The sequence below is a fragment of the Mastigoproctus giganteus genome, chromosome 14 (assembly GCF_048544385.1).
Source record: "Mastigoproctus giganteus isolate SK-2022 chromosome 14, ASM4854438v1, whole genome shotgun sequence".
Lineage (NCBI taxonomy): Eukaryota > Metazoa > Arthropoda > Arachnida > Uropygi > Thelyphonidae > Mastigoproctus > Mastigoproctus giganteus.
The window spans coordinates 40,368,833-40,382,209 of NC_143588.1; the positions used below are offsets into that span (position 1 = coordinate 40,368,833).

General features: G+C 38.3%; 1 protein-coding gene across 1 annotated transcript in view; it reads left to right on the forward strand.

Annotated features, from left to right (window-relative positions):
• Window positions 1–13,377, forward strand: part of LOC150075078 (uncharacterized) — a 275,156-nt gene that overhangs the window by 87,218 nt on the left and 174,561 nt on the right. Inside the window, exon 6 of the mRNA XM_090389084.1 lies at window positions 810–932. Within this exon, the coding sequence (XP_090245210.1) occupies window positions 810–932 (123 nt within the window). The remainder of the gene's footprint in view (window positions 1–809; window positions 933–13,377) is intronic.

Here is a 13,377-nt window from a genome sequence, read left to right on the forward strand (position 1 = left end):
GATAGAACAATCCTGCACAACAGACCGGACATAACCCTTGTGGACAAGAAGGAAAGGGCCACCTATCTGATTGACATAGCGGTACCCAACACTGGCAACCTGCAGAAAACCCGTGGGGAAAAAATCAGGAAGTGCACAAACCTAAGACAGGAGACAAAGAGATGTGGCATATGTAACAAGTAACAACCATTCCGATCATCATGTCAACCACAGGTATGGTGCCAAAGACCCTATATAAGAGCCTAGCAACACAACAATAGGTCTCCCATCGAACACCTACAAGGAACTCCAGAAAGTCGCAATCCTGAACACCTGTAGGATAGTCAGAGAGTTCCTCGACCAACAGTAACACCAGACATAACAACAACCACCCTGTGTACTTTGTAGCAATACCCATCATGAGGTGGAACCCCCCCCCCCAATCAGGGAGAAATAATATAAGAGCAATAATAATAATAATAATATCACTTACTTTAACAGTGCAAATGTTTTCACTAGAGTCAGCAAATGCTGGCAGATAACAAATAGAGTGATTTAAATTTGAGTTTTCATGGTCATTTTTTATTAATTGTTGAAGTAATCATCTGCATTGTCTGCTATAGTGTAAACAGAAATGGTTACGTTCACTGATATATAAAAATCACAAAGAATTTTATGGATGGAAGAAACAGTCTGTGATGCAAGTTAAGCAGGAATACTTTTAATTGCAAATCCAAATTCAAATTTTTATTCCATAAATTTTACTTTGTTGTATGAATAAGTTATTTTTAGAGATGATGAGTCTTTTTATAATGTTACATTTTGAACAGTGTGGATGTTTCTGCAATAAGTTGTGGACCTAGCCATGTAGCAGTAATAGGAGAAAACGGAGAAGCTTATTCTTGGGGGTGTGGAGATGGAGGTTGTCTTGGAACAGGGACTGAAGATAACTGGTTAGTATATTTTGTTCTTAAAAAGTTACATTACTAACTAGGGGGTCTGCAGACTTTTGGTACTGGCAGGCCACATTTGATATCTGCATTCATAGAGTGTTTATAACCGTAACATTTTTAGAGGCAAAATAGCCACTTTATTTATTACTTCTAATTATTAATGTGATGCAGTACATGTTTTGAAGACTTTTACTACTTTCTACTTTTCAGATTAATGCTTTGTGCTTGCTTTAAGTTATTGTCCCCCATCTCTCTCTCTCTCTCTCTCTCTCTCTCTCTCTCTCTCTTGAGAGAGAGAGAGAGAGAGAGAGAGAGAGAGAGAGAGAGAGACAGAGAGAAAAGATAGAGAGTCATTATCAATGGACACTGCTCTTCATGGATTAATGTTATTATTGGTGGAGTCCCCCAGGGTTTGATGTTGGGCCCATTGTTCTTTTGGTATTTATCAATGATATTGATGAAGGTATATCAGGGTTAATGTCTAAGGTTGGCAGGGTTGATAATGACAGTATATTACTGCAACAGGATCTGGAAAGGTTTGGCAGATGGGCTAAGAGGTGGCAATTGAAGTTTAACATTGATAAATGTAACGTACTGCATATGGATAGCAGTAACCCCAGAGTAACATATCAACTGGGTGGTACTACATTCAGGTTGGTGAAGAATGAAAAGGACCTGGGGGTAATTGTGCAGTCAGATATGAAATTTTCTGAGAAGTGCAAAAAAGGCTGCAAGAGTAGCTCATGGTGTCTTGTCGATGATATACAGGAATTTTGCTAGCAGAGATAATCATTATTATTACTAGCCATATAGTGCAAGGAAGCCTGAGGCTTATGGTGCACCAGCTAAAAAAAGAATACCGAGTTACCCTGAGAGAGAGAGAGAGAGAGAGAGAGAGAGAGAGAGAGAGAGAGAGAGAGAGAGAGAGAGAGAGAGAGAGAGAGAGAGAGAAATAGAAGGGAATCACCAAGAAAGAGAAGAATGGTGATATCTAGATCAGGTATAGTGTGTCAAGCCCATACTCACCAAATGTAAGTGGGTGATTGTCCCCTTCTATAAGGCAATGGTCAGGCCACATCTTGAGTACAGTATACAGGTCTGGAGGCCTCATTTTAAATATTAGGATATTTTATAAATATTATATAATTTTAGGATATAGAGATGCTGGAACAAGTACAGAGAAGGGCAACGAGATTGGTGAGTGGAACAAAGAGTTGGTATTACTGAGAAAAGCTTAAGTTATATGGATGTCAGATGGACTAATTAGACATGTGGCAGAGAAGAAAAATGCATGGGATACATATAAATTAACAGGTGACACAGAAGCCTATGATAGATATAAACTGGTCTGTAACCAAGTCACAACGGAGGTTAGGCAGGTCAAGGCAAATTACGAGAAATCTTTGGCAAAGAATTCAAAGAAAAAGAGCAAAGAGTTCTTTATTTATGTAAACTCTAGAAGCAAGGGGATAAATAAGATTGGTCCACTTGATATGTATGGTTCAAATGTTGATGATCCTGCTCAGGTAGCTAACAAACTAAATTAATATTTTGCATCTACATTCACACATGAGGAGTTATTCAGGAAGGAGAATCTGGCAGTAAGCTACATCATTTTTTAGCTTACTACAAAGTAAAGTGAGAGTAAAGTGGAGAAGAAATTGATGAAGATAAACCTATGTAAACCTATCTATCCTGGGGTGGATAGAATCTATCCAGTTATATTAAAGGAGGCAGCAAAGGAAGTAAGCAAACCCTTAGCCATAATTATAACAACTTCCTTGGACTCGGGGGAGGTACCCATGGACTGGAAATGTGCAAATGTGACCCCAATACACAAAGGAGGATCAAAGGGAGACACTGGTAATTACAGACCTGTTAGTTTAATTTCTTTTCCAGGGAAATTAATGGAGGCACTGGTTAAAGAAGCATTGCAAGATCATCTATACAAGACTTCAGTTATAGGTCGGACACAGCATGGGTTTGTTAAAGAGAAGTCTTGTCTGTCCAATTTGATCGGATACTATGATGTAGTCACAAAGGAACTGGATGCAAAGAATAATTTTGATATCATATATTCGGATCTTAGAAAGGCTTTTGATACTGTTGCACATGGAAGACTACTGCACAAATTGAAACAGTGTGGCATCGGAGGCAAATTGCTGCTATGGATAAAGGGATGTTTGAGTGGGAGAAGACAGATTATGGACAGAGCAGTGTTCATAATCAATGGACACTGCTCTTCTTGGACTAATGTTATTATTGGAGTCCCCCAGGATTCAGTGTTATCATATTGATGATATACCATCATCAATATCATTTTTGGTTTTTTTTTTGTATTCTGTAATGATATTGATGATGGTATATCCAGCTTAATATCCAAGTTTGCAGATGATACGAAGGTCGGCAGGGGTGTTAATGACGCTAATGACAGTACATTGCTGCAACAGGATCTAGAAAAGTTGAGTAGATGACCTGGGAAGTGGCAACTGAAGTTTAACATTGACAAATGTAAAGTACTGCATATGGAAAGCAGTAACCCCAGAGTAACGTATCAACTGTGTCATACTACACTGACAGAAGTAGAGAGTGAAAAGGACCTGGGGGTAATGGTGCGGGCAGATATGAAGTTTTCTGAGCAGTGCAGACGGTCTGCAAGAGTAGCTTATGGTGTCTTGTCAATGATATACAGGAATTTTTCTAGCAGGGATAAGGAGGTGATTAACCCCTTGTATAAGGCAATGGTCAGGCCACACCTTGAGTACTGGAGGCCTCATTTTAAGAAGGATGTAGAGCTGTTGGAAAGACTACAGAGAAGGGCAACAAGATTAGTGAATGGAACGAAGGGTTGCTCTTATGAAGAAAGGCTTAAGTTTTGCAAATTACAGTGTCTGGAGACTAGGCACCTGCGAGGTGATCTGATTGAGGTGTATAAAGCCTTGAATGGTTTGAGCATGCTCAATGCTGATGGGATTCTTCCTCTTGTCAAGAACAATCGCCTGAGAGGGAATAAATTCAAATTGAGGAAAGACAGTTGTAGGATAGATGTGCGGAAATTTGCCTTTAGCCAGCGGGTGGTTGATCGGTGGAACAAACTTCCATTCGTCATTGTAGAAGTTGATAGCTTAAACAGATTCAAGGCGGAACTAGACAAACATTTGGAGCATGTGGATGAGTGAAATGAGAAGGGGTGTGTATATGTTTTTTTTTTTTTTTTTTTTGCTGATGCTATATAAGTTTGCTTTCTTGCATCATGTGCCTTTGCTAATGCTAAAAAGTTCTGCAAATCGCAACTTCTGTAGACGGCACCTGCGAGGTGATCTAATTGAGATTTATAAGGCGTTGAATGGATTGAGCAAGCCCAATGCTAATGGGATTCTTCCTCTTGCTCAGATTGCTCACCTGAGGTGGCATAAATTCAAATTGAAGAAAGACAGTTGTAGAATAGATGTGCAGAAATTTGCTTTTAGCCAGTGGGTGGTTGATAGTTGGAACAAACTTCCATCTGTTGTAGGGGAGGTCAGCAACTTAAATAAGTTCAAGTCAGAATTAGACAAACATTTGGAGTGAATGGTTGGGTGAAATGGGAAGGGTTTTTTTTTTTTTTGTGATGCTATATAAGCTTGCATTTTTGCATCATATGCCTCTACTAATGCTAATATTAATATAAAGAAATCATTCTCTTAGGCGCCTCTGTAGCCAGGTGGGCAGGAGCCGCAGTGCATAACACACGCTTTATTAGACCGGGATTCGAGCCTGTCACCACCAAATACCGAGGATGCGGAAAGTTCAGGGAATGACCACTGCATATGCCCGGAGCAATATGGTCTTAGTTGCTAATGCTCTTAAAAACCAAATAACAACAACAAATCATTCTCTTCATTCAGCTCTTGTGAATTACTAGTTTAGTTAGTGCTACATGCTAACAGCTTTACTTCTTGTTACTCAGTTCACTATGATTTTGCTTGTTTTTTTTTGTTTATTGAAATTGATAGAATAGATTGCAACACTTTAGCTTATCAAACAAACTGTGTATGGCACAAAATACAGTGAACCTTTACTAATCCGGTTACAGTTAATCTGGATCGAAATACGAAAAATTCTGTTTTTATAATGTTACAATGTCCTTTCACAGTTGAGTACTGTACTTTGAAAGATACATAGGATTTAGGAAGTAGATGAGTCACTCTGACTGTGCAGAGAAAGGCAGACAGTGGTGTAGCCAGGATTTTTTGTCAGTAGGTGCATTCACAAAAAACTGGCAATGGCAATGGAAATTCACAAAAAAGTGCCATTGCTTTCAAAAAAATATCACAATACCAGATTTCGGTGTCAGGGGGTACAATGTACCTGCTGACCCTACCCTGGCTATGCCACTGGAGACTTGTGTATTGTTCAGTCTTATTGTTAACTCTGAGTTGGATGGGTTATTGCTTATTTATATGTATATATGTACATAAGTTAAGATATTTTATATATTATAGGTTTATATAATTGTTGGCCAAACCACAACACCATTGCTCGAGGTCCTTGTCATCGCCAGTGCTATCATTAGGCCAACTAGGCAGCTGCCTAGGGTGCAGACCTCAAAGGGGTGCAGTACTGACCTTTCAGGGGCACAGTTTTATGCAGATTACTTTTTTTTTTAATTCGTGTAAAAAATGCAACTGACAATTTTTATGTTTTATTTTAAGATAATACCATAACAGTGCTATGAATTATAATTAATTATAAAGTCTTATAAAAAAGTTCTATACTCTATTTTTCATTTTGAAATTTAGTGATATTTTTGGCTAAGAAAAAAATATCTTATTCTTCTTAGTTGGCAATGTGTTGTTTACAGCTGGATACGTTATGTCATGTTGTCATTGAGTGAGTAACAGCTTGTTTATGCAATTTTCGCATAATTTTTTTTTTGCATCTGAAATTGAAACTTTTAAGAGACTTAAATTTTAACATCACAATCACAAGATTATTCAAAATGATTTGTGTGCTAAAACATTTTCTTTTGTATTTGAGAAAGATAATCAAAGATTGATGTATTACTTATTCTTGCAATTTAAAATAAATTTAAGAGTTTCAAGTTTTGTGCTTTTCATTTTTTCTACAAGACATCTGTTTTTGAAAATTTAAGTTGACAATTTTTTGAGGGGGAGTGCAAGTAGTTAGCCTTGCCTAGGGTGCTGCTGCATGCAAAATAGCCTGCCACTGGCACCGGTCCTTGTATGTATACTGTTTCATCGTTTTCCTGATAGCCATACCTTTAATGCTATCAGATGTGCTTACAAAATCTAATAGTTTCTCTTTATTTTTTACGATGTCGCATATGGTTTGATTACCAACATTATAATGATTCTTTAAAGATTTAATGGATGCACAGTTTTCAGACTTTTGAATAATTTCAAGGTTTTGTTCAAATTGAAAACAATTCTTTTGTTTTAAATTTGAACAAATTGCATTTTTGCTATTTCTAAACAAAAAAATTTTGATGCTCCTAACATAAATAAGGAAACAAAATCTTTCTTTTCTTTCTTTTTTTCTTTTTTTTGAGTAGCGGGTGTGAAGAGACACTTGGGGTTGCGGGATAATAGGTACATTCATCTCTCAATCATGACTTATAATGCCGCTTCTTGTCGCTTATTTACGACTTGTAAAACATCTGTTTATACCAATTCTATTTATTACATTAATTTTATGATTTCAGTGGATATATTTTGAACCAGATCTATTAAAAAAAAACCATTGGACCAGATCTATTAAACCAAACAAATTAATTATAAAATTCAAACCTATATCATGGAAAATCTTAATTCAGACTTATTTTGATGAGAATATGAGAGCCTATGAGATCTAGATTTTTATCAAGAAAACTGAATTTTGTAATAAATGAAAAAAATCCGCGTGCCTCTTTTTTCTTTTTTTTTTTTAATAACTGAAACTAGTATTTTAGATGAATCTCATCTCCAACCAACCAAACTGCACAGAAGAGGTGGCTCTTCCCACCTTTTCAGGAACTTATCAGACCCTAAACACCATTTTTCCAACTGTAAAAACCTTTGCATGGAAGCAGACATAGTTTGTTTCAAGTCCCAGAGACATCCCCTAAAGGTCCCAAACCTTTTCTGTTTTTGAAGCTTCCACACATGATATTTAGCCTCTGTAATTAAAAATATCGTGAACATTTTTTTCTTGCCCAAGGGATGATCGAATTGCAAGTAAATTACCTCCTCCAGCATAAACTGTCTTATTCTCAAGAACCTACAAATTCTCTTCCAAACTTCCTGCGTGAATCGACAGTAATAAAATAAATGGTATACTGTTTCAATTTCGGTACAAAAATTTGCATAATCTGTTACCTGTCTGACTAACCAACTTGAGGACGTCAAGGTTGGTGTTAAGCTGGCACCATTTTATTATGAGAGTTTTTTTTATATAATTCCTGCAACTAAACGGATCATGAGGGTGAGTGCCGGTTTTATTTAAGCTTTGACTAAAGTGCATATTTATCTCTCTTAACTTTTGGCATTTTAAGTTCTTGCTATTTTTAATTATAGTCAAATTCTGAAGAAATATTCGACAACGTGTTTGAGACAGGCGAACTATGTCGAAGCACTTCAGAGAAACCCCCACAACATTCAAGCCACATGGACTGTGTCCCATCAGCTATTTCTTTGCAGAATTACACTCTAGCCCTTTGTTTGTACATCCTTTCCTTCCTTTCTTTATGGATTGTAGAGTCAGTTTAGTTTTGTTTGAGAGCAGAATGGGAGCTTTTGTTTGCATTTTGTATGTAATATTTGTTACACATCAGGTTATTGTGGTGAAGTTGAAATTCATGTTGTCCTTCCATTTTCAACAACTTCACGTCAAACTATCATCGTGTAGTGCATGCTTCATCGCATGAACCCCAGGGGCTCACATCTGGTGAGTATGGGATTGGCACACCCAAGTTCCTGAGCTGGATATCATCATTCTTTTTTTTTTTGGTGATTCTCTTCTACGCACTCTCTCTCTCTCGGGGTAATTCAGAAAATTTTTTTTTTTTTCTGGCTGGTGCAGCATAAGTCTCAGGCTTCCTTGTGCCATATGGCTAATAATAATAATAATGTCATAACGTGTGACAGCATCTCTTGTAACTTAACCCTGTGAAATTCTTTACAGAAAATTTCATTTTGACCTTTATCGTGGTGCCACCTAAGAGAATAAGTGACAGCGGTACTACTAAATCTACCAAGAAAAGGAAAGTGATCGATTTGGATCAGAAAATTAAAATAATAAGGATATATGAAAATGGTCAAACATTAACAAGTATCATGTGGAATTTAGATTTGTCACTGTCAGCAGTGAACACAACAATAAAGGACAAAGACAGAATACATGAAGCAGTGAAGGGATTGGCACCAATGGAGTCAACTATAATAACCAAGACTAGAATGGGACTAATAAGTGAGATGGAAAAGTTACTTATTGTGTGGATGGAAGATCAGATCCAAAAGATCCAAAAACATATCCCCTTAAGCCTGCACTTCATTAAAGCAAAGAATCTTAAGAAGAAGAGCGATGATACTGAAACTGCTTTTGTTGCTAGTTATGGTTGGTTTGATAGGTTCTGTAAGAGAAGCGGATATCATAATGTTGCCATAAGTGGTGAAGCAGCAAGTGCAGATGGTGAGGCTGCCAAAAAATTCAAGGACAAATTGGATGAGATTATAAGAAGTGGTGGTTATTTGCCACAACAAATATTTAATGTTTATGAGACTAGCCTTTCTTGGGAAAAAAATGCCTAGTAGGCCTTATATTTCTATTGAAGAAAAGTCAATGTCTGGGTTTAAAGCTTCCAAAGACAGGGTAAAGCTCTTGGTGGGGGGTAACATAACAGGTTATAAACTTAAAACTTTAGTGGTTTATCACTCAAAAAAACCCACGGCTTTTAAGGGCATTGAGAGAAATCGTTCCTGTACACTTTCGGGCTAACCCAAAGGTCTGGGTGACAATAACCATGTTTAAAGAACGGTTTTTAATTATGTTTCTTCCTGAAGCTGAAAAATATTGCTTACAAATGTCAGTGCCTTTTAATGCTCCTTGACAACAGTCATCCTAAATAGCTAGATGATCTGCACAACAACGTCAAGGTGGTATACTTCCCTCCAACAACAGCTTTGATTCAACCAATGGATCATGGAGTTATCCATGCATTCAAAGCTTATTACACATGGACAGCATTTTCTGAGGGTCTAAATGCAACAGAGCAAGGGAAGAAGTTTAACATTTTTGATGGAATACTCAACATTTCAAGAGCCTGGAATGACGTGACAACAACTTGTATGAGCGGAGTTTGGAGAAAGTCACTAAAACATTCTGAGCTTAAAAATGAAGGCTTCAACAAAGATGAGCTGATGTCTTCCATTACCAAAGAAATTGTAAACTTGGCCCAGGAGCTGCAGCTGGTCCTGGAGGATGAAGATGTAGATGAGCTTGTGGATGAATGAGGTGAAAATTTAACAGCAGAAGACCTAGCCCAGTTGAACGTGCAAAGAGTTGAGGAGAAAGGGAGAGCCAAATCTGTTGAGAAATCAGAGCAACTCAAGAAGCATTTCATAAAATTCAGGAAGGTCTCTCTATGTTTGATGGAATGGACGAAAGCACAGAATGTTTCTTGAAAATAAAAAGAAAAGCTCAAGATTGTTTATCATTTTATCATGGAATTTATGAAGAGAAAAAAAAGCATCCGAAACAGGCCCCGCTTTACAACCTTCAATTTACGCTATTTCACATTAACACCTTTTTAAAATAATAATGAAAAAATAAAAAAAATAAAAAATATAAAAAGAATATTTGAAAACACAAGCTTAAACACAGTACAGGAAGTGGGTACCTAGATGGCGCTAGTGTCAATGTCAGTTGCTCTCTCCTCTTCTGCCAGTGTGCACATGTTGTGAGCGGTGCCTTAAATTTTAATAATTTCCTGTGTTCATTAGTGCCTTATTGTTTTAAATAAATTGTGCAATCATGTCTTCTAAGCATAGTGATGAATCTGTACCTGCACATGTTAAAAAAAAGCTGCAAATCTCTAATGATTGAAGTCAAAATAGACATTATTCATCGTATGGATTCTGGTGAGTGGCATTTGGAGCCGTGCAAGACCTGGCCGACCGCGTTAGCCAGGGTAAAGTTCCTGCCTGGCAACCCAAAGGTTGCTTGTTCGAATACTGCCTCGGGCTTGGATCACAGTAAAATGCAAAAACTTTGGGAGGTGCATTATGGCCACAGAAGCCGATGCGCCAACAACTAACAAAAAAAAAAAAAAAAAAAGTGCAAGACCTTAAACTTAGCACCTTCTACTGTTATGACCATTATGAATAATGCTGAGAAGATCAAATAGTCACATACAAGAATTGTTGATGTAACCATTTCTAGAATAACGTATTCAAGAAGTGAAATAATGGAGAAGATGGAGAAGTTATTAGTGCTGTGGATAGATGATATGAACCAAAATAACATTCCTGTATCACAGGCAGTGGTTATGGACAAGGCTAGGAGCTTCTTCAATGAAATTAATGAGGAATTGGGAAGGACTGAATCATTTTCGGCTAGCAGAGGCTGGTTTCCCCAATTCAAAAACCGGACCAAAATTCACAATGTAAAAATTACTGGTGAGGCGGCTAGCACCGACACAGCAGGTGCTGAGGAATATTCTCCTGTATTCCAAAAAAGTTAATGGATGAAGGCTGATACGCCCAGACTTGATCTTTAATGTTGATTAAACAGGGCTGCACTGGAAGCGGATGCTTGGTAGGATGTACATAGCCTGTGAAGAGGTCTGTCCCTGGTTTTAAGGCTGAAAAAGATCGTCTTACATTACTTCTGGGTGGTAATGCATCAAGCACTTTTAAGTTAAAGCCGATGTTGCTATACCATTCAGAGAATCCACATGTTATGAAGGGCATTGTGAAGACTCGACTTCCTGTTTTCTGGCCCTCTAATAAGGAGGCTTGGGTGACCCAGACCCTTTTTAGTGAACGGTACACTTCATACTTTTGTCCAGAGGTGGCCCAATTTTATGCAGCAAACAACTTGTCCCAAAAAAATATTGTTTTAGTCCTCAACAATGCTCCAGGACATCCAGCCAGTGAACTTGGTCGAAAATCAACTAAGTCAGGAAAGTTGGACGGCTCATAAAGAATCACATTGCCCTGTGATGCTCAGGAAACCTGCCTGACCTCCTGTGTGCAAAGGGTGGCTCCCTGTTTCTTTTGGGCTTCCAAATAGTGGAATCTGGCTCTGACCTTGAGGTGAACCAATTCACCAAGAAGTATGATCTTAATCAAGACTTGAAACAGAAAATAGCTCAAGAATATCATAATGCAATACATATTATTTCCTCCATTACCGTATCATATAGAGGTGTGCAGTGCAAGTCGTCTGCCGACGTTCTAATCCCTTGGATTTACAACATCTAATATTAATATCAGATGGTGGTGAGGGTCCTGCAGACTACATTGAGCTGCTGGGGGGGGGGGGTTCATCAGCAAATGACATCAGTTCGCTGATGAAGAACCTAGCAAGAAGTACATTTGTCAGTCATTATCTGGCCACCATAACCTAATATGGGAATATTAAATTAAAAAAATAAATAAATAAAATAGAAACAAACACAGTTCTAAGCTTCATAGTGTCAATAGCAGTCAGATTTCTACACTGTCATTACTAGTTAAAACTAGAACAAATGGGAGTCTGCTGACGAGGCTACTAGAGACGGTCGTGTTCCAAGCCGCTAAGTGGATTTTTCTTATTTATTGATTTGAAATTATTGTTTTTCTAAAACTTTTGATTTAAATTTAGTAGTATAACATTATTTTGTGATTTTCTGATTAACTTGGTGTATTTATTCTTTACTCGGCCTTGTAATTGCATAAAAATATCGGTAAAGGTTTCCATGTGTTTCAACTCCGTTACCGTTAGTAATTTTCCCGCCATTGTGATACGATAGTTGTATGCCGTACTAGATAGCGTTAGTTGAACTTCGTTAGCAGTTAAATTGTACGTTTAAATAAATACATATAACGACTTAGATTACAAACGTAATATAATTAATTAATAAATTAATAGAATCATGACTCAAACCAGAGCAGCAAAGCAAAAGGCTCAAGCTAATGGAAGCGCTGTGGCTCAGAGCAGAACTGAGGGGGGCAGTTGTCCTCTGACTCACAGCCTTATAAAATGCACTGTTTGCTTGATGTTTGCAGAGCAATCGGGTACGGGACATGATACTGCCAAGGGGGATGTCTTTGTGTGTGCGCGATGCAAGGAGTGTATCGATATCAGGCAACAACTCGGCGTTCTTGTGGGCCTATATGAGAGCTTGAAGGACAGGGTGGATGCCCTCGAAGAAACTAAATTGAGGGGCCCATCAAGCTCTCAGCTGCCCACATCAACGCCAGAGCTTGCACTTGGGCATCGCGTGACACAGAGACAACCCCCAAGGCAGAATGCGCTGGTCCCGAAGGAACTAGTAGTTGTTGGTGACTCTATTGTCAGGGAAACGGGGAACATGCTTTGTAAAAAAGATAGGTGGAACAGGACCAGGGTATGTCTGCCAGGGGCAAAGGTTGATGACGTTGTAGAGCGAATATCATCTTTTAAGGGCACAAAAGGTGATATAGTTGTACACGTTGGCACTAATAATATTAAGAGTAGGAGACCGGCAGAATTACTTAACAAGTACAGGTCACTGTTGAACAAAAGCCGAGAATTAGGGTTGAATTTGAAAGTGTCTGCAATTCTGCCCAGACACGATAGGAGGGAGTATATGATGAGAGCCTTGTCGATCAATTCGGCCCTGGAAAGATTGTGCAAGGCTCAAGGGGTAGAATTTTTTTCAGCCTGGACTGTACTTGTTAACAGGAGAGATTGCTTCTACAGGGATGGGATACACTTAAATAGAAAGGGTGCAAGAATATTTGCTGATGCTATCGAGGCAGTGTTAGGTGGGTCGGAAAACTGCTAGCTTGGGGGGAGACAAAGACCAATAGATTGACAGTAGCCACTGGCAGAGGTGAAAGAGATTCTTGCACTGCTTCTATTAGAATGAGCAGAAGCCTGAAAAACAAGATGCATGGTATTTCAGAGACTGCTGGGAGCCATTGCGGTACAAGTAAACACATGGGTTGTGTTAGGGTAGCTAAGAATAGAAACAGGTGCAGGTATACTTGCGTGTACACCAATGCTAGGAGTTTAGTAAATAAATTTGATGAATTTGAGGTATTGCTCAAAACATCAAAGGTAGATATTGTTGGGATATCAGAGACGTGGTGTCACACAGATATAAGGGATGCAGAACTGCAATTTGGGGAGTACAACGTCTACAGAAAGGATAGACAGGATAGGAAGGGGGGAGGGGTTATGCTATTAGTTAAGAAACACATAAAAACCAAGGAAGTGAAGC